The sequence below is a fragment of the Dromaius novaehollandiae genome, chromosome 3 (assembly GCF_036370855.1).
Source record: "Dromaius novaehollandiae isolate bDroNov1 chromosome 3, bDroNov1.hap1, whole genome shotgun sequence".
Taxonomy (NCBI): Eukaryota; Metazoa; Chordata; class Aves; order Casuariiformes; family Dromaiidae; genus Dromaius; species Dromaius novaehollandiae.
This window is the reverse complement of record NC_088100.1, coordinates 58,254,682-58,279,425: the sequence shown is the minus strand read 5'-3', so window position 1 is coordinate 58,279,425 and position 24,744 is coordinate 58,254,682. Positions and strand designations below refer to the sequence as shown.

Sequence of the window (24,744 nt, the reverse complement as noted above, 5' to 3'; positions counted from 1 at the left end):
ACAGCTTTAATGGTCTGAAGAATATGTATATATAAAAACTAAGAACTCTGGCTGTTTGGAATATATGTAAAACTGTATTCAGAGGTGGAACAGGAATCAGTCAAACCAACATGCACACAACCCTGTCTAGACAGGGCTCCGAGCAAATTAAAGACAGTGTTAGCAGGAAATGACCTAGCCTTAGAAAGCTGTAAATACACTAAGGAGATAGCCAAGCTAAAGAAAGTTACTTATGCCTTTTTGTTTGAGAGGTAGGAGTAAAAGCTTGAATTTCCCAAACACAAAAGGAGAAGATGGGAAAAAAGGTTGAAAAAAATACTTTCCTTTATTTTAGGGGCTGTTTTCATCTGGTAGATCCAGTTAGAAAGACAGAGGTATGAGGGATAATAAAAGGACTTTAGAAAAATGGAATACATTGACTAAAGACTCAGAAGGCTCTCAGAGAGATCATAGGAGGGATAATTTTTAGAGATAGGTAGATCATGGGGCCATGAGCAGCAGACTTGTGCAGTCTCCAATCCTGAGAAAGGGTACCAAGGAGAGAATTTGTACCACAGAGGTAAACCCAGGAGCCCAGAGACAGCAGAGCGCCTAAATATTGCCCGGACTTAGTCCATGGCAAGGGATGCAGGATCTAATACTGGGATCCAAGCACAGGAGTTACACGAATGGCCAAGAGGAGACATTCACCCAGGTTTATGACTGCTAAATGATCATTTTCAACACAGATCCAAGGCAGAGAATAATAGCAATATTAAGTATACATTCTGTTTGTTCTGAAGACAGGAAAGTTCCACTCTAACAACTTTATAGATATTTTTTCCTTTTAAGGACAGTTTCTGTTTTGAAAGGATGAGGCACAAATATGTATGGAGTTCCTACAGAGAAAGAAAATAACTACTAATAACAATAAATAATTTAGACAAATATTCATATATTTTACAGTAAAGCACATATACAAGTTGCTGAGCTTGCACTACTTCTACCTCTTTACCAAGATTCTTTAAAATTTTGCTCTTATGATGTTACTCTTTTACTCTCCTACCTGATAAGGTACCCCTTAAACAGAAGTCCTAAAGCAAAATCTAGATGTTAGCCCTACTCAATTTTTGTAGCATTTTAATTTCCCTACAGAGTGAATTTCTCCCATGAGTTTAGCTTCCGATTCTGAAAGATCATCTGAATACTTTCTAAGTACTTATGAACTCTTCACTGATCCTACATTATTGTCTTCACAGCCGTTTTTCAAGTTTGCTAGTTTGTGCTTTATGTTACTACAAAATGTTTTGCCTGTCCCATTTTATAGATGATAACCTCAAATATGGACTATCCATCCCTATGCATCCAGGCAAAGAGAGAGCAGTGTAAAAACATGGAGTAACTGTGGTATTTTTACCAGCTGATCTCTTCCAAGAAATCCAGAGCCCACTCAGTATAACCAAGTTAAGTAGGATAAGGATGAGTTCTTAAAACAGATAAACAAATATATTTCCAATAGATAACTTATGAAAATGAATAATCTTGAAGACAAGACACTTTTGTTTTATCAGAGTATCACTGTTAGGCTGTTCCACCTATCTTTTACGAACTCATTCAAAAGTTCAGAGACCTGAAATAATACCATCCTGTCCACATGATGTTTCCACGGGGTATGCTAGTACAACTGCCAATTTAAAGAACAGCCCAGATTCCCCTTGAGTAACTCTACAGCAATTTTGCATTGTGTTGCAGAAAGCTTCTTGCCTGAAGACCTATGTACTTTACAAAAAGATTATGTTTCTTTTGAAAGGTAAGATTCTGGGTACTCATGTATGAGCACACAGGTCATAGATTGAATTGCCAGAAGCCCTACAAAACCCTTCAGCAATGACCAGGAGAGTCCAGGTACTTGGCACCATGAGAGTAAGTGTCAGCATGGGCTGGAACTTAGGATCACTCTGGTGACCGAAGGAAAATGAGAACTCCTTGGAAGACTATATAAAAAAAAATCCTCATTGATTTCAGTGGTACCAAAATTACTATACACATCTGCTTCCCAGAAGGCAGAAAGGCATAAATCTGAGTCTCCTGTCTTCTCTCCCACCAGTGGAATGAAGATTGATATTATGGGGGAGGACATGTTATATTCTTTAAAATCTCTATTCATTGCTCTGTGTGAACATACCCAATACCACCCTGACTTGATCAGACCTATGCAGAAAGAGTGCTCCTACAGCCTGTCAGCAATGCAGTTTGTACGAGAATCCTCCAACTATATAGCCACATCTTTCAAAGTTCACCAGAGTCCAAATAACAGCATATAAAGATTAAGACTTCTTTACCTCATGTCATAGCCATTTTAGTAGTTTTTGCCATCTAACATACAAATCTATCCTTCAAGTGCAAAAAGGATTTTAGTGGCTGTGCTTTAGACATTAGAGTCATATTATTTAACTTAATATAACCTCCAGCTTACATTAATTATTATTTTCCACATCAGGTTTAGGACACAAATAAGAAGTTATCCATTTAATGTTCATATATATGAACAATTTTTCTTAACCAGTAGCATGGCTACAGTATTTTTATGGGTAAATTTTTTGCAGTGAAGTTGCTTCTTTTCAGTTATGTGCAGTGTAAGCCTTTTGTTAGGTCAAACCTTTAGAGGCATTTTTGTCAATAATCTGTGGGCTTTTTTTTTTTTTTTTTTTAGTTACGTGTGACTTTCTGTAAGTCCAAAGTAGACTGGATATCTATTTCCTCTTGTATTTGCTCTGACAATATACATTTGTGCACTTTGATTTGAGGTTGCACCTGCTTATCTTAAATATTGACTGCTGAATTTGTTTGGTAAATCTAAACCCCTGTGTAGTAATTGAATATACCTAACTATCAGTTTTAGGCCTCTGAAAACTATATGAAATATACAAATATTGTTGATTCATAATCTTATCTGCATCTGAGCTGAAATGTATAGATCCGTTTACCAATGCTCATTTTCTTTCTTTTTTAGTGTGTGTGGGCACAAATTAAACTGTACGTTTTATAGAATCAGTAACAATAGAATTTGACTGAATTACTGAATGGCTAAGAGTCAGTCTCAATAAAATCATCTCAAAGAGTCTTCTGACACAGAAACAGCAATGTTTCACAGAAAGAGACTCGTATCACAAAAGGCTGCTTATTCATACTGTGTCCATACTTAAGTGAATTTAACAATGACATCTTTATAAGGGCAAAGAACTATTAGTCAATCTGAGAGGTACAGGCATAAACACTAATATTAATAGTAATTAAAATTATTATAATGGCAAATCTCTTAGGACAGAAGTTGGATTTAAATTTTACAGAATATAGCACACCAAGACAAAATCTTAAATTGGCCTATCACAATAAGCAGTGTAGAACCCCAAATCTTTGTGTCCTTACAGTTTTATATCAGCAAACACATTTGAAATCTATGAATAAGTATTTCAAATGATTTGAAGACTGAGAGAGAATATTGCTTCTTGTTTATCAAAAGTAAAATTAGAAAACCAAAATGGCAGTGATACACCTGCTTTAACATTAAATTTCAAATGGGAACTTGCTCTTCAGAAAGTTGTGTAATTAATGTGAAATATTCAGAGTGCCCAGTGCCACAGGCTGTCAGTTTTTTCCTTTTTTAATACATGATAGAAAAGCTTTGCAGAAAATTGTGTTAGACGTAGACTTCAGGAATGCCTGAATTGGTTGATAGTAAACATTTAAAATTAACAGAAATGATGATACCTTAAAATTCATGTTTTTCCTTTCAGATTTCTCTCTCAAACAAAACATTTATGGAAAGAAAACATGGCTACAATAATTGTCCTTTTTATGCATTATTTAGAGAATGCTATTCTTTTAACAAAAACTGAATGGTTAAATCAAGGTTTATCAGTATACTTAGCAGGACATCATAGGAGCAAGGAGCAATATGAAGTGAATAAGCAGAAACTGAATGACAAAATGATGCAAGAGAACATGTGAGGTGCTCATGCCCCATATATTTACTTTCTATATACTCCGCTAACTTTTTATCTCCTCTGTTCTTTCCTACACTTCCAAGGACCTTCTTCCCAAAGCTGGTTTCAGCTAAATGTTAATTTCTGTTTGACCTGAAAAGCAAGGAAAGGCAAACAAAACACCCATTGGTCTCAGAGCGGAAGCACCTAAGAAGCTTTAAGTGGCTTATTGGTGAATATAACAGCAGGAAAACCAAAGCTGGTTATCTCTACACTTTCCCGAAGGTGACAGTGAGATCAATGAAAACAGCTGTAGTGCTTCATGAAACAAAAATGGATAATCTAACCAAAAATAGTATTGGAAAACAGCTAAGAGACTGCATCTAGGGATCAAACTGAGCAGCAGCATCTTTGGAATCCCAGGCTGGTATAGAGGAATTATAATGCTTAACTGTAAAATTAGAATATTACTATACTAGAGTTGTTTAGAAGCAAAAGTTATATTGGAATCAGGTATACTGGAAACGTTCTGTCCTTGCAGGCATTTATAATTCAGATTATAACTGCTGAGTTCATAGCTGCTTCACTATGTTCTTTATTATTTTAAATTTAAGATTATTTATTATTTATACTTCAGTTTATCCAACATGAATGTATATGGCATTAGTATCTATGCCCAAGTATAGACAATAACCCATAAAAACAATCTCCAAATAAATAGTGCACTTGACAGCTAAATTATGGAAATAGTGAGCAATGGAAATTTTGGAACATCTTTAGAACTGCATTTCACAGCTCTACATATTGTTTATCTTGCCTTTCAGTGTCAGCAAGAAAATGTTTCTTCCTTGGTAATTGTGCTCATGGCAACAGGCAAAGCCTGAAAAAGTAGTGTGTCCCTTTTCCTGCGGAGCTTCAGCAATTGAAAATAGAAACGTAAACATTAAAAATTGGAAAAAAAGCACAGATGGGAAGTGGAAAACATCTCCAAAGTTCTGCAATGGAGATTTGTGACAAGAAAATTTATAGAAAGATTTTTATGTAGGTTCTTGTTTGGAAGGCAAGAAAAAAGCCACATTTAGAATATGACTGAAGAAAACGATCTCAAGCCTCTCTTATAAATGAATGATATAGTATAGTCCTATGTGATTCTCAATGCACATTTCCTGAAGCATAACCTCAGGGTGACACTGAAACTCACAAAAGAAGAGAATTAGTCACATTACCTAGAAACAGAACTCTTGGAAAAAAGGATGAGAAAGGAGTTCAGGTATTGGTAGGTGATCCTGTGTATAGATACAAAGTGACTGTATGACTTCAGTTGGCTGTACTTGAATGCCTGAGATTGTCTAAGAAGACCAAAACAGGTTCTCTGAACCTTAATCAGTTGGCCAAAACAAGAACTGGGTTTCAATGCAACTTACTGGTAATGCATTGTTATTTGCTGCTCGGACTTCAAGTCGATTTAAAATAGACAGCTTAGTTCTAGCCACACAAAGTACAATGACATTTTAAATGTACATTTAGAAGTGAGTGGCTGAATGGAACTGAAGAGACTGGAGGAAGACATAGACAGGAGGACAGAAGGAGACTGAATAGAAAAAAAGAGTGACAGCAAAGCCATCATTACGGGACCATGCTACAGAGTCGACTCCAAACCTGCAACCCTGACAATGACAGACAGAGCAGAGCAATGGAAGATAGATAGTTGGATAGATAGTTTGAACCATAGGCAACATTTCCTTTTCTTTTGTAATGCTTATCCCATTGTGATATAAGTTGTTAATTAAAATACATTAAATTCCTAGAAGGAGTGCTTCCACAGGCCCCAGCCACCACCAGCACAGCCACCGAGTCTGACAAAGAGTTATTGAGGTATCAGCAGACTTTTCCCTTGGTGAAAAAAGTACTGTCCAAAGACTGTTTTATTACTTTTTTTTTTCTTACAGAATTGCTTCATACTGTGAAGTAGCTGTTATTTCAATCTTCATTCCTAGACTGCAGAGAGTTTTGGTAAGAGTTGGGGTGATAATGAGCTGGGAAATAATGTGTTGATCCGTCACAGCCTTTCTTCTCCTACTGAGCAAATGATTCACTCTTTCTGTGCTTTCTGTGCCCACCTTGTAAAGCAATGATGGGGAGTATTTCAGTCGTGTGTCACAGGGCGGAGACAGTAGAAGCTCTGAGGCAGACAGATCCTCCAGGAATGGGTACTATGCAAGATAAAAAGATGGAGGTATAACCTCCTAGATGAACAAATGCCATAACCATTTACTTGCTGATCCTCTGCAGACTGCTCTGTGAATTTATCAGCCGTAATTGATATGCGTCAGTTAGAAAAGAATACTGAATATGCTACACAGAAATGCATAGCTTTAGTAACTGCTGTAGGAGCAACTGTGGGAAATACAAAGAACTCTCCTCAATTACTCTGGATAAAGAGAAATATTTGGCACTGAACTATAGAGGTCAGCTCAGAGCAGTGGAAACATTACCTTATCCTTGCTTGATTTTTAATTATCTCTATCTGGCCAGCACTATTGGGCATTTGAGAGAATTTTAATGCTTTCAACTGTAGTGTAGGTGGCAGTGGCAGAAACCATGGATTTTCTCTCTAATCTCTTGCTCTGTGTATCTGTTAACCACATCATCAGCTAAGTTGTTCGTTCTCCATGCTTTTTATAGTATTTCAACTACAAAGTGCCAATTAGACATTTTAACAGAAAGAGTTGCTTGTTCTATTAAAAAAAAAAAGAAAAGAAAAGAAAAAGAAAAACCTGTAGAGTAAAACCCACTTGTCATTATACTGACAAGCCGGAGGATCTATTCTAAAGAAAGAGAAAATGAAAATGTAGAGGAACCTCTTATTTTGGCATCTTTGCAGAAATGCTGTTAGTGAGCTCTCTGGTTTGAATTAGAACAAAATACCATATTCATTGTATGTTATTAGCAGTTCTACACTGAACTGTACTCCTCAATGGAGACTCCATGGAAAGCCATCTTTCTTTTTTGTGGAGTGGATGAGGGACAGACTTTCTGAATGGCTATTTTTTTTAATGTGAATACCATCCATTGAAAGGCAATAAAAGCCTTAAGAAAGGATGAATGTAGATGAATTCTGTACCAATTAACCCTGTTATGTATCTCATAATTAAGGATTAAATTGAAAATACTAGAAAGCTTCATACACTGAACAGGTTCTGCATAAAATTTACTGGAAATCAATGCTGTACTTTATTAGATGATGCAAATTATAATTTGTCATCTTTTAATGCTCCACACATTAATTTAAAAAATAGTATTAGCTAAGTATCTTTAAAAGGATTTATTATAATGAAAACTAAAATACGTTTTGAAAACAAATGGAAATCCATTTCAATCTAAAAGAAAAGTCCAAGCAGAATGCTACTGAAGCAAACTCTGTCCTGGAGTTTTCCAGGGTTTCTTTCACCATACTTTCTGAAGACATCCCAAATTAATTTTCAGGACTCAGCGGCCATAAGAACTTGATAGAAGAAGTCTCATACTTAAAAAACTGAGAAGATTTTGTTGTATTTTCAAAATGTTCACTGTTTGAAAGGTCTTTTGGAGTCTAAGAGCTTCTCATTCAATCATCTGCAGTGAATCTCCACAGGGTTAATACACTTTTTGTCTGTAGCACTCTGTTTTCTGACAGTAAGGGACACCTGAAAGAGTAATGTCCTGGACAAAAATTGCAGAAAACAAAGACTTAGGATTTCTTAAGTGGGATTGTTTTCTTTTTATGCCCTCCCTAAATGTCTGATCAACATTTTTTTTCTATTCTGCTACCCCAGAGCTGGAAGATCCACTGTCTGGGGACTCTTTAATCTTGAAAGAATATATGACACTTTGTTAACAAGAAGTTGGGTCAGGTCTTCTGATCACAGAAGAAAGTTCCTTTTTATAATTTCCTTTAGATTAATCCCTTTGTACCTTAGCGCCTCACGCCTAAGTATGTTCCAGCAAAGAGAGTAGATGAAAGTAATCAAACTTTACTCAGACAATTATACATCTTTGAAAAAAGGGATAATTTTTGTTGTCCTTATTTTAAAGGGTATTAAAATTTTAAACTCCAGAGCCAAGAAAGGTAGAAAATTCTAGAGACCTGTACTGTGGGTTACCTTCTTTCATGTACTTTCATATGGTCAAGACAGGCACACCCTGTATACTATACAGACAGTGATTCTCTGACATAGTTGCCCAATGATCAGATGAATCTCAGGGCTGAAAAATTTTGAGATCTCTTGCAAGTTATCAAAATAGCCAAAAAAGTGAGGTCAAAACCAAAGACTTAGTGTAATCTAAGCCCAGAGCAGTACTATGAACTGATTATCAGGTAAAACAGTAGACCATCTACTTTAAACTAACATTTAATAGCCCACGAACAAACTAACAAATAAATATAAAGAAAGAATGACTTTTTGAACACTGAAATATTTAAGCTTCTCTTAGTTGACATTCTGTATGTGTACAAGCACTGCATGAAAGTGAGCATATTCCTTCATCCTCTGGCTTTAGACTCAAAATTTGGATTAGTCACACCAGTACAGCTGACACTGACAAGCTATTGACTACCTTCTACTCCCCTCATATTCCTACCTCTACTAAAATATAGGCTAGATCCAGTTTCAAAAGTAAACTGCTGAGCCTATTCTTTTAAACAAAAATGAAAGCACATTTAAATCCACAACATACTAAAATCTAATCTTTTAACACAACAGCAGGAAAAGCACTCTATTAGACAGTGTTCCTCCATGTGAATTGAAATCCCTTTCAGCAAATGTTGTTTAAAGTCCAAAGGGCAGTCTTCTACTTACATCCCTACCAATTTTTTCACAGCATCTGCCAAAAGTGAGGAAAACTCTCAAATAAAATAGCAGATAGCAAAGTTTACAGAGGTCATTCTTATGGAGGTAGTATCCAGCAGTGAAAGGACAGAATATAAAAAGATTCCCAAAGCCTAGACTCCTGTGACATTCAAATTCTTATCAGCAATCTTCTATGAGAGCTTTTTAGAGAAAAAAATTGTAATAATATGCTCTTGCTCCAGATATTTCTGAACATGGAGATGTTTAAGAAAACACTGATGAGATCTGTAGAAAGGATTACTGAACAAATGACCAGGACAAAGAATCTTTTTAATAAGGTGAAGCTGGGCAAACAGTGAGCATCCCTCAATAAACTGTTTAGTATAAATTCTGTAATGCACAGAATGTTAATGATATTAAAGACTTATCATGGCAAATGCTAAGGAGAATGCATGCTGATATTTGTGGCACAGAAAGCATTTCATGAAAGTGTCCCTATGCAGTAATTGCTATACTATAAAAGACCAGTGCTTCATTTAGCATCAATTTATCTGTCATAATGAAAATGAAACCATGAATGAAACTTGGGGTTAGTTCAGGGTTGAAGTAGATTCTCCAACTCTGCAATACTCTTAAGTCATGTTTTCATCTGGAGCTTGACCTGGAGGGTTCCATAAATAGTTCTACAATACTGATTTTGCAAGTTTACTAATGCTCTTTTAAATTTTCTATTTTCAATCTGTATCTTTTTTCTTTGTTTTCATATGCTTGGTCATACTCTTTGCTCTTCAATGCTTTTCATTCCTCTTATATATTCTATGCTAAATTTTAATTTTAGTGGTTTTCTCTTTTATTTGACTTCATCAGACACAAACTTTCACAAAGATGTTTATTTTGGTAAACAGTCTCTACTAACCAGCCCTATGAAAATGCTGTTTCTCCTTTGTCTCCTTTTCAATTTGTGAGTCTCTGGGGATTCTACACTATGGCAAGATTTTATTCCCCCTTCTTACCAAGATGAAGATTAGTAACAAACCCTTGTTTCTTGGTATTTCATGAGATCACTAATATTGTGGTCACTATTACCTAAGGACTAAGATATGATTATTTTTAACAAACTCCTTTGATTTACTTTGAACTGAACTGAGGGCAAACTTTGTATGTGTCTAATTTTTAAGCAACAGCCCCAAGAATAAATTGTGTAAGCACTGAGAAACTGTTTTGTTAAAGTTTGACCTGACCTACCATTTGCTCTATCTAGGTGCAGAGTTATCCATAATAATCATTTTGTGAGATGCTATCATCCCCTTGATCTTGTATATTCAGTATCTTCTGAATCTTTTTGATCTTTCTGATCAAAAATGAAATGGCAGCTTGCTTATATTCCTGCAGCTTGAGAGTACTGGATGAGTATGTATGTCCACTTACTTTTTTCTGAAGTGCAAAAACTTCTTTATACGCACGAGCTTCCCAAATAAAATAGATATTCTGTCCTCCCTGTTCAAGGTACACACTGATTGTACGGTACTTAATTGCTGGCATTCTATTTATTTTCAGAAAGTACTATTTTGTCAACATTTTCTTTTATTGCTTATCATTGAAATATCTCTTTTTCTATTCTTTTTCAGGTCCTCCAGTGGGTATATAGACATTTTAAGTACTTCTTCTGACTTTTTAGCTATTACTTAACTTTTTATTGACAAAGATTTTTCCTCTAATGTGGAAGCATGATCACTGTGATCATACACTTCCTGGTTTTGATCTGGCCTGTAAGCAGCAAACTACAAATCAAATGAATTGCCTCATGATATTTCCAACCTAACTGAAACCAATAAATCCTAGAAATTTTACAAAGAGAACTGCATGAATAATGGAAAACATTTCCTACAAATACCTTTTCTGATTTAAAGTGGATTTGCTTCAGTCTTGTTCAGCTTACTTTCATGTTTACAGTCAACAGAGATTCTAGCAAATACAGTGACAGAACATCCTAAGAAACAATCATTCTGCTGCTCCTACTGGAAATATCTGCAGAAAATAAATTCTGTATTTTCTAAAACATTTGTACCAGGAATGGGACTTTAAGAGGCTGGTCTTCTTAGAATGATAAATATATATAATATCTATATCTGTTTATTTATATAGCTAGCAATTGTATTACTTAATTTAGATTTAAAATTAACATAAATCTATGTCGAATATTGCCAATAGTGTATTCAATAATCAAATACATTGAAAAGTGCATAGATGCAAACCACAGAATATATATTCACATTCATTATTATCTATGGCAAACTCCTGAATCAAGGAACAAACCGAAGGAAATCATTATGTGTCCTTGAACAATATATTAGTAAATAAAAAATCTTGCCAATGCTACACTTTGAAACAGAATCAGTATCCTGATTCACAGTGTCCTGTGACAGCCAACAGACAAAGCTGCTACTAAATGTTCAAGATCCACATTTCCTTAATTGCCCTTATGGTTTTATTGGGCGTTAGCTCAAAATTATTATGCAGAAGATCATTACTTATGTCCACAAATGCACTTTTACTTGAAAAGGTTGTTTAGAGTACCTAAGTATTTTGTGTGACTACTTGCCTTTTTTGATAAATATATATCTACATTTTAGTGGCAATACAGTAAACTATTGCATAAATTCAACTCAGGTGAAGTGTTGAATGATTTGTCTCAGTGCAGAGACAAAAGTACTTCCTGAGGAACCACCTTTATAGAGAGCAGTCTCAGGTAGGAATCTGACTTCATGGACTGCAAGAACTTTGTGCCTTACAGCTGTCCATTTCATCCTCCGTTCTATTAAATAGATTTTTTTTTTTTTTTTTTTTTTTGTAACAGGTAAAATGAGGTGGAAGAGAAATACATTTTTTAAAATAATTCCTGTACTGAATTTGAGTACATTTATGTCTTCATTTTAAAGAAAACAAAAATCTGAAAAATAAATTGGAACTACTTCAATACAGACTTCATGATTTCAGGGCTACTTGTCATATAGAGCATTAAGCAGATCCCGCTGGGGATGTTGAAGCCATTGACAATTTCTAGTCTTAAAAAAGGCACAGATTAACTCATCTGTACTTTCTGGGGCCTAATGGTTTGGCAGACTGATGATGCTGCAAGACTCTCAGACATAAGGTAATTGCCTCTTTCTCTTTTTAAATATATATCAGCAATTACATGTAAAGTAATGTACCAGTAATAATCTATCCTTTTCTCCCAGACTTGATGTGACCAGGTATTATCCTGTACAAGATTATTTTTGCTCTTAAAGGTTGTAGATTTGCTTTATGTCAAACTGAGATCCTTGTTCTTTTCAGCTAGTATATTGTGTTCCGTAGTAAGCCCATATGAGTCCCTACTGTGTTCACTATTATTAGCTTTTTTTTTACTTTTATATCTAAGAAGAGGAAACACTAGAACAGACTTTATTAATTTGTGGGAAAATATTAATAACACTGTTGTTGTCCACTCCATAAACTTGCTTTCAATACAACAAAAGTCTGTTTTAAGTGTACAATGAATGGGTCCTTATAAGAAAACACTTTGTCACAGTGCAGTCTCCTACTATCACAGGTTGAAAACAAACTAATTCTCTTCTGGATTAAAAACCTTCTCTCTTATGTATTGGATCTTCACTTTATGCTCAAGGCTGGAAAACTTGATCATTCTTCAAAGTAGATGCTTTTTTACTTTCTTACCACTTTTCCTTTGTGTATAAGACTGCTTAGTAAAACCTACAGAATTATACAAAGATTCCCCCTTTCTTGGAACAAATTATAGAAGAAGAAAATACAACAGGTCTAAAAAGGTCCAAACAAGCACGGGAAATTACAGACAACTACCTCGCAGACATGACTTTCTTCAAATTCTTACATTTCATAGTTCACTTCAAAGTTTTCCTCTATCTGTTCATGTCACTGCCTAGTTCCATAAGACATTCCTTTATCTTCTTGACATGGCAGTGAAGAAAAAAAGTACTTAATTTTAACTGCCACCTCTGTGGCATCTGACTACCCCAAGTGGGCTTGACTTGTCTGATGGATTCCACTGTTTGGCAAAGATGGCGACATTCAGAACAAATGGGACTTTTTGTCCTTCTCATATATTCCAAGAATGTTTTCTAGATATGTTAAGATTATGGGAGAATGAGATTGCTGAGCTTTTCCATAAAGCAGGAACCAGAAAAGAGCCGTGCATTCAGTGGAATTGCCTTTCTCTTTTTATTTCAAACTCATAGCAGAGTGAAGAATATGTGCTGAGTGTATCAGCACAGCTGGAGTCCCTTTGTAGAAAGACTTGGAAGAAACTGAGCTTCAGGCAGAGCCCATACCAGGATGAACAGCATTGCCTCCTCCCCGACCTCTTAGTTAGACAGAATGAAGGATATTTGCATTGCCTGACCTTATGATAGTACTGCTAAAAATGCATTCACATCTCAGCTATTTCATTGGTTAACCTTTGTTACTACAGAAATCCCTATTCTCTAACTTTCAGCATAGCATTGTTAAGCAGACCATTTATCATTATTGCTTTCACAATGAAAATTTGGTTTATCTGTTTATTGTCTGTTGAAGAGGTTCTGTCTATCCAGTCACTCATTCCCACCCTCCTAGCAGATGTTTTACCTTCTTAGTCACTGGTTATTGGTTTATCGATTATTGGTTTCAGTTTACAATCAAAAATGAGCAAGAGTTCTTTCAGAAGTTTTGTTAATATTAACCCCTCTGGAGATTAACTTCACTTTCCCATCCTCTGTCCACCACACCCCTGTGTCCCACGTAATTCGAAATATTTTCCAAAGCCTGAAACCACACAGTCACCTGTTCGCTGCCACCTATTGCTACTACTGCCTACAACTTGCCTGTAACTTTCCAGAGTTCAAGGACACTCATAGACTTGTGGTTTCCCTTCTGTCTAAAACTTATTTCCTCTTCTCGCTGAGCCACTGCATCATTTCTTTAAATCTCACCTTAAAACCTCCCTGCTCTCTTTAACCTGTGATTCACTATCCCTGGAAAACATTTTTGTGATATCCTTTATGAAGCATGCACTATAAAAAGGAAATTTATTGTAGTCTTGTTGAAGCAAGCTATACCTGAGGTACTAATATGACTGAAGATTAAGGGTCCTACAGGGTCCACTCAAAATAGGTTGACCCTTGCAGAATCACTTGAAGTCTGAGTTTTTACATCCACTCACCTGAAAACCTCATAACTACATCCTTGTAGGCTTGTAGGCTGTTGTCTTAACCTTTTTATTGCCTTAGAACTCATTATTTAACTCCTAATATCAGGTGACAGCACTGAGTTCTGTCTAGTTTCATTGGGATGCCTACTGTGGGCCCATTAAAACTGAAAAGGAAAAGTGTGCACTTCCCTTATCTCTTCTTCCAATGACTAGTACCATTTCCCACATCTAAACTTCAGATGCTCTCCAAATAGAGCAGTGGAGGATGGAAGTTTTGTCACTGTTTCCGTATCTAATTAGTCTCTTACAGATAGTAGATTCAGGTGTCTATTGCAAAATCTTAGTAATACAAACAATCCCACCCTAGATCAGTTATATACAATTAAACCAAAGGATGCATGGAGGCAAATTCTCAAAGCCAGATGGGCTACACAGTGAGGGTGAGGGGGAGCTCTAAGAAAAGATATGTGTGAAAATTAGTAGGATGGTGTGGTACAAATGGCATCATCCAGAAACTCATGTGAACAGTACCTATTTATATGGTTAGTATTCCTCCTCATTCACAATGCACTCATCATTGTAGCACATAATTTTCTGTACTCCTATTGAACAGGCCATTTAGATCTAGCTCTTTTGCTTAACTCAACTAAACATTTTATGCTCATTTTCCTTGGAATGATTTATACTCTCCAAAAACTATAGTAAAAAACCCAGCTTTTAATATTCTTGAATTTGAAAACACAGGAGTTTCTTTTTAATAGATGACTGAAAATTTTACCTAATACTATTAAAAACTACATTTTTCATTCTTTTTATTTAACTGACACTTGCTTGAATTTTGATTTTTATTTTCAAGAATTTGGTAGTGGTCACAGTACTAGAAATAATGGAAAAAGCAAACTTCAGTTCACATTTACATGACTCCGAGAGTTTGGACTTAAAGGAAATACTCCAAATACTTAAGACTTAGAATATATTTTTCAATATATTTTTCAATATATTTTTAAACTATATGTGTATGCACAAACACATTATACATGTGGGCACAGACTTTCTACATATATAAAATCAGAGCGATAGAAACACAGACACAAATATTAATGTATTCCCATTAACATCACACTACCAGACTATGTATGGTGTCACAGAGGTACAAGGTAAACCTTTATATCTCCTGAGTGATTGCTGGTACAAGAGGGAACACTATGAGAGGATGCAGGCTTTGCAGAAGTGGGTATGGATTTAGTGCAGTTAATTCATTCCTCTTTGACATGAAAACATGGTTTTATATGGGCAAACTTTTGGACTGCTGTCTATGTCTAAGAAGTCTACAGCATTTAACAGAATTAGCAGTCAATATTGATAAAAATGTTGCTATAGAAATCAATTTCTAACAAAAGGGATTCTGAACAATGGCTTTGAGGTTTAATTGTTATTCTTTCTTTATAGACCTAGAAATGGTAAGAAAAAAGCTCAAAAATTCAGAGCATAAAACCAGGGTTTCATTAATACTGTATTACTAAAGAGTACAGCAGTTCAGAGTCTGTGTGTGAGAGGCATTTGAATGAGGAAACAATCAGATTAAAAATATAAAGATCCATACATGAATCCTTATTTTTACTCTGGAACTTTCAGTCTGTAACTGTCATAACCCCATTTCTTACCATACGCCCATACTTCATTTTCAACTCAGACCGTAATATCTTGGAGGGAAGAAATGCTTTCTTGTTCATAACGAGCAGGCATTCCACCAACATTGGTTAATAATAATAATGAATAAGTATAATAAATTATGGATCTGTTGGGGAGGTCCAGTGTATCTAAGTTATGGCTAGCATTCATTGTAGCTGTAGATCCCTGTCATGGAGGATTCTGTAATTCTTTAAAACTACTTCTCTTCTTTAAAGTGCATATTTTCATGTAGTTTGTGATCATACCAATTTTCAACTATTGTAGGTTGTTACCATTTAATTACTGAAGGTGCCCCAAAAGTATAATAAGTGGATGTAATATAAGTACAGAAGTAGCTTAAACCAAGGTAAGATTTCTATTTATTTCATTCATAAGCAAAAGAGCAAAGAGCTTGGAACTTTTTTTTTTTTTTTTTTTTTTTTTTTTTTTTTGCCATGCCTATCAAAACAAATAAATAAAATGAATACTCACTCCTGTTATGTAACGAGGTCTATACTGGATGGTTCCAAATAAGCCAAGTATGACTATAATAATGTGTATAAAATTTGCCAGGATGGGTGCCCACTGATAACCAAGGAAGTCAAATATCTGTCTCTCGAGCACAGAAACCTACGATTAAAAAGCAAAAGAATAAATAGATTAGAACAGACCAGAAGACATCTATTAGGGCATTTCCCCAACCCATACATAAGGTAACCGAGTTAAAAAGATATTTAGAATGAAATGAGTTTGCAATGTTTTTCACCTTCTTATTTTAATGAAAGCAGCATTTTTCACTGACAGTTTACTGAGTTAAATTCAGTTAGCTAAAATATTCATGCGGTCAGTTCTACCAAGACAGCAAACTCTGTTCACTAAGATGTCATGCAGGAGAAACACAAATCTTTTTGTTATACACACCAGAAAATGCTACAACCTCCTGGTGCTGAAAATAAGTGATGGGCTTATGACATCTCCTCAGCTACTTTGCTTCCATCCACAAACACCATCCTTCAGCCTACTCCTGTTTGCTTCCATTAATTCCCCTACCTTTTGGCTTTTCTCTTCCTTATACTCCAGCTATTTTGTCAGTAGGCTTTTACCTTTATCCAAATGCCTACTATTTTTTGAGCTTGTCCTACTGATAACAAGTCCAGTTTACCTTCTCCCATTGCTGCAAACAGCATCCCAAGTATAAGCTATTACTCAAGACTAAAGAGACTTCATTCTTAGATGTGAATTATGGGACAATCTTGGGCTGTGGATGACTATTTTCAAGAAAGACTGTTCCAAGCAGATAGGTCAGAAAAAAAAAAATATATATATATATATTTCTAATAGTGTCAGTAAAAATCATTTCAGAATTGAAACAGTAGATTTCCCTTAACTGATACTCAGATACTATATCAAAATGCAGTTACCAACCCATAGGCAGAATGGCATTTTTTTGGTCATACTAATATTGAGGGGAAGATTAGAAAGTGATGTAATAGTGAGGTGAAGCTAAGTAGAAAGAACAAGGATTTTCTTTGGTACAATTCCAATAACAATTTCACTAACCAGAACTCTGAGCAGATGAGTTTCATGAAAATGCATAATAATAATAATAAACACAAAAAAAGAATGAAAAAGCAGGCTGTTTCTATATAAAGTTTCATTAAATAACAGATGACTATTTACTTGGTTTATGTTACACAGCAGATTAATTAAATTAGATGTATCTCTCACAGACTTCTTCATTCATTTAAAAGTTAACACCTCCTTTGGAGATCAAGTACTAAATGGATAATTAACCACATGTTCACCACACGATATAGCTATGGCAGAGTTTTTCAACTTCATGCAGCAGTCCACTGTCACACCAACAATTTCTTTTTGAATTTAACTAAGAATATTTGCCATTAAAAAGACAGCCTACACTCCCATCATCATTGCAAATGCAAAACAAGAGTGTTAATAATACTGTACTTACTGGCATATGTTGCACTTTAAGATAGAGATTCTCAAAATAACCCTAAGGAAGTCTGGCAGCCATATCCTACTGACTTTCAGACCGATTTGAAAATTTAGGGTTTCATGTCAACCACTGAATCCCTCTCTACAAAAAAGGATTGCTTTTATACAATACAGCCAGCTTATAATCAGTCTTGGTATTTTGCTAGCATGTTATTTAACAGATTTATTGACACAAAGAGATCCTTGTCCTACATCATCCAGGTTCTTAATGAATTGATTTGTGATATCATATACCTCACCTTTAACAAAGCAACGTTACAAAAGAATTCCCCAAATCCCAAGGCATAATACTATAGTTGCAACAGTGGGGTGAAGAAAGAGTAGAAAGGCCAAGCTGTATTCTGAGTTTCATGAAATCCCAGTCTCCCTACACTTCTAACATTATTGTTAAAAATATTTCCTCAACTATTAACATAGCCATTTATATATAAAAAAAGTGTGGAATAAAGCAGTGCTTTGTAGGTCTGCGTGAAGTCCTTTATGGGTATCAGCAAAAGACCTACTACACGTAAAGCACTGTTAAACATGTAACAAAAGCAGAATGCTCACTCTGAGCACAGAGCTCTTATTTTCATCAACTGAGCAAAGAGTAAATGAGAACAGTAAAGCAATAGCAAAGAGAGTCTAGACTGTACAAGCCTCTACTGTAGTAACAGTAGGGATCCCATAAGCAAAAATGCAAGCGATGAGGCAAATCATTCAACCAGGAGGAAATCATACAGCTAAGTGTGCCAATTATAGAAGAAAATCGCGGTATGGTAGTTAATTATATAAAAAAGTAGGAAATATAGTATTCCTGCGGCAACTTTAGGCTAAAATGAAATGGCACTGTCATGCATCAAGCTTTCTTTTGTTTTGCTTTGGTTAGTGAGCAGTCCAATAGTTCCCTCAAAACTTGTTTATGAGGTTGTGTTGGATAAATGGGTGTTCTGTGCGAAATCTTCACCTCCCACATGTCATGTACTTTTTTTTTTTCCTACTGCCAGTGATTGCTTCAGTACCGAATATCTACTCCCTCAGACTCTCTGGCCATGTCAAAACAGGGGATCGGGTGGGAGGGGCGAACGGAGCACCCTGTCTCCCCACACTTATAATGTCCTGCTGGTGGAAAACAGAGCGTGCAAGGAAGGGAGGGGGAAAATCTGCCATGTGGAACAAGGAGACAAGTATGTACCACCTCTCTCCCTCTGTGTCTACCTTATGCTTGCCATAGGCAGAGTTGCTATTAGACTTGCTCCTGTCATTCCAAGACATCAGCTGCAAGTGGGGACGGCTGGATATGTGAAATGGCAGCGTTCTGGTAGGCTGCGCAGAGATAAAATGCTGCTGAAATGCAGCTGCTGTTCCTTAGAAGATCAGACTCCCGCAGCAAGGTGCATCACAGATTTATCAAACAGAAAATATAGGGCAGAACTGGATCTTTATTCCCACTTCCTGAAGAGATAAAGGCAGAGAGGAAAAAACCCACAAAAACAACATAGACTTACTACATGCCGTTACTCAAAAAAATCTCATTCGGTCTATCTCTATGTTTCCAAAGGGGGAAAAGTAAAAAGTAGGACAAAGTACTGACAAGAATCTATCAAAAACAGTATTATGTGGCTTCCTCCTCTTCCACAGATGCCAGAATCATGAGGGATTTCCTTACATAGCAATAGAAAATGAAGACTTGTTGTTAAAAGAATTTTTTCCTTTACTTTAGAAACTTTTAATTTTCTGTTAAACTGCACTTCTTTCTCTGAATGAGACCCACCAGCTGCAAATATTTAATGACGTTTCAACCATATTACAGGAAAGGACTGACAAAGAAATATTCATATTTGAAGACTAGGAAAAGGTAGAGAATTGTTCATTTTCTCTCTTCCTTTTCTGGAAACCAGAGCTTAAAATGAGAACAAGAAACATGAAAAATGGACGATTTGGATGGAAAAGTAGACTGTGTCAAGGAAAAAAAAGTCTTAATTCAATTAAATTTTAATAAGGCAGTCAGGTATGAGACAATCCTCCTATTTCAAAATGTAGCATTATGGAGTCTCAATTCCTGATGTTAGAAAATAAACATCTACCATATCGTATTCTTAGGCTTCCTAGTAAATAAAATATCATAGAGAGATTATCTTATTCAACCATTGATAAAATTATAGAAAAGTAAAGTGTAATTTCAGTGAACCATTTTTCCTAATGCATTAGTATATCTAGACTTCTGCTAAATATTTTAAAAATAAATACAAAATAAAATCAGCCTGTATGCTGTCCAGTTGGAATAGCTCAAGCTATTTCCAGATTTATGTCAGAGGCTCATTGTTAATAGGTTAACAGTGTTACTGACCTTGAGGGATCTAAGAATTGAATTTCCAGAGGATAAGGAAAACCATTTTGAGACGATTCTTAAAGTATATAATTGGACTAAAATTTCAGACAGGAACCACAGAGGAGAAGCCAGTCAAAAGATGATTTATAACACAAACTCCAAAATGGAAAATGACAAAGTGCCTTTCCTCAGAAAGCTCCTTGGGATGAAACTCAACCAAGACTACCTCACAATCAAACCAAATCAAAACTTTGTATCAATATAAATTAAACTGCATGCAGGCGCACACACACATACAATTAGATATATATGTATATGGTGCCCACATTTAGGGCATAGAGTCTCTCACAGTGGCAAAACTCATCATAGCCGTTTTAGACACTGATGTCAGCAAGTCTCTTCTGTTGGAGGTTATCGTATCTGGGGCAGAAAGGGCAAAAAATAGCATCTGTCACTTCACTTCAAAACCTGCAGCATCAACCTGCCAAAAGCATCCTGGAGCAGCTGCAGTGGAGGCATGTGCTCTGGCCTGACAACTCAGCTGCAGAGAGGGTAAGGCGCAAGGTGGGTGTGGGGGCACCTGAGCCCCCTGTGCCGGTTTGCCCCATTTGCCAGCCAGAGCCCCTGCACGGCACAGGTCAGGCCAGAGGCACCGGAGTAATTCATGGCCTGTGCACAGGATCACATGCAAATGATGAACTCATCAGCTAAGTCATGACAACTGGCGCTTAGTCCACCTCAAATGAGGAAAAGAGTATGAGCTGAAATTATGGTGAAGGAGAACTAAGCAACTGTGTTTTATCTCACAACTGGTGCAGGCTAAGAATGAGCTGCAGAAATTAAGCTGTAATCAGTAACTCCTTAGGTCCCCTCAGCTCAGTCACGCTGCATCAGATGCCCACAGCTTCTAGTCATTGGCTTGTATTTTTAAGTTACAGTTACAGTTTTTTCATGACTTTAAGTAAGTTCTTGGTTCTATGGCATATGCAGCTGGAAAAAAAAAAAAAAAGCCCTATAAGTATAAATATTTTGGGCCTGTGGCTTATGAAAGGATGCTGATGCTGAAGCCTACCTGTATCACACACAACTCCCCCAGCTGACCCTCCCTCAACACATCATTCTGGGGCAGAATGCATATATATACAACATCCCTTAGAGATGTTTATCTAAATTTTCACCAAAATTGCCAATGTCAGGATACTATTTTGAGATAGAGGGCCTAGTTATTCAATTCCTTCACTACCATTACCCACCAGAAAAACAGAAGTAATAATAACATTTTGAAAGTCAAATCAATACAGTGCATACATATTCATATTGTGTGTATTTATTTGCACATGGGTAAAGTGCTTTACTGCAAGACAGTAAGGAAAGAAAAAAGATTTAAACACTTTTTGTAGGGACAAGGGCAAAAGTAAAACAAAATTTTGTGAAGAGCTATGGACACAATGGTGTTCTAGCCACATCCAATAAAGACCCATCACACGTACAAGAAACTCAATAAATGACAAGGAATTAATTTCCTTTTGTCCATCAGCTCCTTAAAGGAATCACATATATAATACTAAACCCCTATCCTTAATCCCTTTAATGCTGCTGAGAGAAGGAATAGGCTTTCGCTGCACTTGGTGAAAAGGTAATCACGGTTTTTAAAAATTGTATATATGACCACATCCCTGCATCATATTGTGTACAGGTGGATTTCTACTGTGACCTACTGAGGACAACAGGGCTCTCCATCAGTACAGAGAATTTCTTAAATCTCAGCTGCTGCCTCCTCTGACTGAATATAGTAATAATAAAAACCTGGAAATACCAGCATTCTACAGTGAGTTTTCAGTTATGTAGTAAAGAGAAGCAGAATTGTTATCTAAATAACACTTCAGTTATTATTACTCATGACATGAAAATAAGAAAGAAACTAGGTAAGGCTGAGCTTGTGAAGCTGACGGTTGGTTTAAATAAAAATGATTTACTGTGCACTGAAAATATCTTCAGGATATTATGTTCATGATTTAAAGACATTTAGACTCCACCATACATATATGCGGACTCAATGACTCTAACAATAACAAAATCAAAACCCTGCCTTCCAAGTACTTCCCTGAAAGAGTTACCCTCTGTGTGAGCAGCTGAAAAAAAAAAGAGGAAATTGCTGCCAAAATGCTTGATCAACAAGTTCTATTCTTGCAAAAAAATGTCTCCACATGAATTACAAAACACCAATATCCATGACAGAGATAAATGACGGAAAAAAGGGGAAAAGTCTAATTTTATACTGAGTAATTTCCTATTTTTATGTTGTTTCCCAAAATGACTTTAGTGTAATCTTATAGGAACCATATTGCTTGAATGATGGTAAAAATGTAATTAAATAACAGTGCTTCTGTACATTCACTTAGGACATGTAAAATTTTGAAACCTGAAGCAAATACTTGAATTCATGGGAACATTTCATATAGTTGCACAGAGCTTATAGAGATAATTATGTCTCCAACATTCACACTCTTTTTTTTTTTTTTTTATTGTACAAAACCAAATACGCCTTTGCTAATAACTTTAAACAGAAGGAAATCGGGATATGTGAAGCATAGTAGATTTCTATACTATTGTAACCAGAAGGGTGTTTCAGTCCATTTGTTTGCTTTCAGATCAAAGTTTTATGTATAAGCTTATTGTAACTATAGGGTTGGTCTCATGATGTGCTTGAATGGGGTGGGATCTTAAGTTCATGGTATTATTTAGATTATAAATCTAAACAGCATCTTAGAGCTATTTTGTGTGTATGTGTGTGTGTGTGTGTGTGTGTGTGTGTGTGCGTTCGTGCTTTAAGACTGCATAGTTTTTTCTTTCCAGCTGGCACACAGTAATAAGACTTAAATATATATCAGAACCACATCGTTTTGCATGTCTGAAAGAAAATTTGGAAAGTCAATCATGTGTAAATTGTGTTCTACATTAAAATATCATAAAGCTAATATTTCAACTATAGAATTAATTTAAGCAATAATAACTTAGAGGTGCTATTCTAAAGAGAATTAATCCCTATACAGTATTTGATTTCCTGTTCATGAACATTTGTAATAACAATCTGTGCATGATTTTAACAATTTTGCACCCCAACAATAACAGGAATATAAAGATTGAATGAGCAGAAAAGCGGTTCAGACTCAAACTGTTAAATCAGGTCAAGATACAAATTCCACTTCTACCTTAAGAACAAGATGATGTTGTAACAAAAAATACCCAGCTGGCATGTCCAAGGTAGGAGTGTAATAAGCATTTAATAAAACCAGCACAGGTATTTTTTAAGAACCACTAAAAGTCATACGCACTGCACAAAAAAAAAAAAAAAAAATGTGTTAAAAAACCATTAATCACAGAGGATATAATATATAAGAATTGTTTAAAATACTTGCTCAGCTGTGCACTGAAGAGAACTGACTACAGACTTCAGTCCTTCCATCTGTACTGGTGATTTTTATTTTTAGGTGGCCAGATTTCCAGAATTAGTGAGTGCAAATCTACATCACAGGGGCAGAGATGTGAGGGCTGCCTCTTCTCACAGTGCTTCTGAAACCAGAGAGTGCAGGGCATACCTGGCTGCCAAGCTCTGCCTGTGCCAGCTGAGGCCTGGGAGCGGCATAGGAACGTACTGCCTACCTCACCTAAGGCACCCTGCTGAGATTTAGCTGCCTGGATTTACTGGTGCATGCTTATGCTGCACTCACGGATTAACAAAACTACTGAAATATATTGGGAACATATTTTGGGAGGCAGTTCTATGCATCTTTAGGTTCATGCGACTACCTGGTTCAAAGTCAGCTAGGTCTTGGGCTTGACATCTATTTTGTTTATATCAAAGATCTGGAGAACCAGGCTAGCTGCGACTGTGGCCAAAGAAAGGATCAGGATATATGGGTTGGTGATTACTGGTGGGGAGGGTGTTAAACATTGCCAACATTCAAAAACCTATATCCTCCCATTCTGGCACTGACAACGGGAAAATCAAGACTGATCTATCCAGGGTTCCCATCCCTCTGTCCCAGCCCCATTCCTTCCTCAATCTGTTTTGCCTTCTTCTGGAAGGAATATTGAGGATCTGGCTTCCACATCTCATCTTTAAGGTGGCAAAATTCAATTTTACTGACAGTGCTGGGAAGCCTTGAGCCAGTTTTGGACAGGAAAATACTGTTGCATTAAGCTTTAGTAATATTTCATAATTGCACAATATGAATTTGCCTGCAGTAATGCCTGAAGGCAAAATCAAGCATTCAGAGAGGGGCACCACCTTATCTAAAACTTTCAAATTGTTTCTGTCTTTATGGAAATATTTGACAATAAAACAAGTATCTCTGTCATTCACAAAGATTTGCCTAGTTTCTACACAGTGATCCAGATTATCATATATTGCACTTGTAAATTCAGCATAGATCTGATAATGCTGTTTTGGAGTTGACAAGAGGTGATATCTAGGGTGTGTCCACTCAAGGCAGTGAAATTATCCTTTGTATGTTTCTTCAGCCAAAAGTAGAATGTTGCTCAACACCTGAAAAAAATTACCTTCTAACAATTGAAAAAAAAAACCACCCTACTTCTTTTCAGCAGGAAAGGCACCTCTGTAAGAAACCTCATTAGCCAAATCATCTTGAAGAGTATTGGCAGGGATCATTCACTATCTCTTCAGGACTGAGAGATGCGATGGTAATAGCAAGTGGGGATTCAGTATCAGAGGAGTGTATCAAG

At 36.1% G+C, this 24,744-nt stretch overlaps 1 protein-coding gene across 2 annotated transcripts in view; it reads right to left on the bottom strand.

Moving 5' to 3' along the window:
• Window positions 1-24,744, bottom strand: part of NKAIN2 (sodium/potassium transporting ATPase interacting 2) — a 544,824-nt gene that overhangs the window by 282,586 nt on the left and 237,494 nt on the right. For both annotated transcript variants that reach the window (XR_010388354.1, XM_064508937.1), the window contains exon 2: window positions 16,164-16,301. Coding sequence is in view for 1 of the 2 variants with exons in the window: in XM_064508937.1 (XP_064365007.1) it covers window positions 16,164-16,301 (138 nt within the window). In the remaining variant the exon portion in view is untranslated. The remainder of the gene's footprint in view (window positions 1-16,163; window positions 16,302-24,744) is intronic.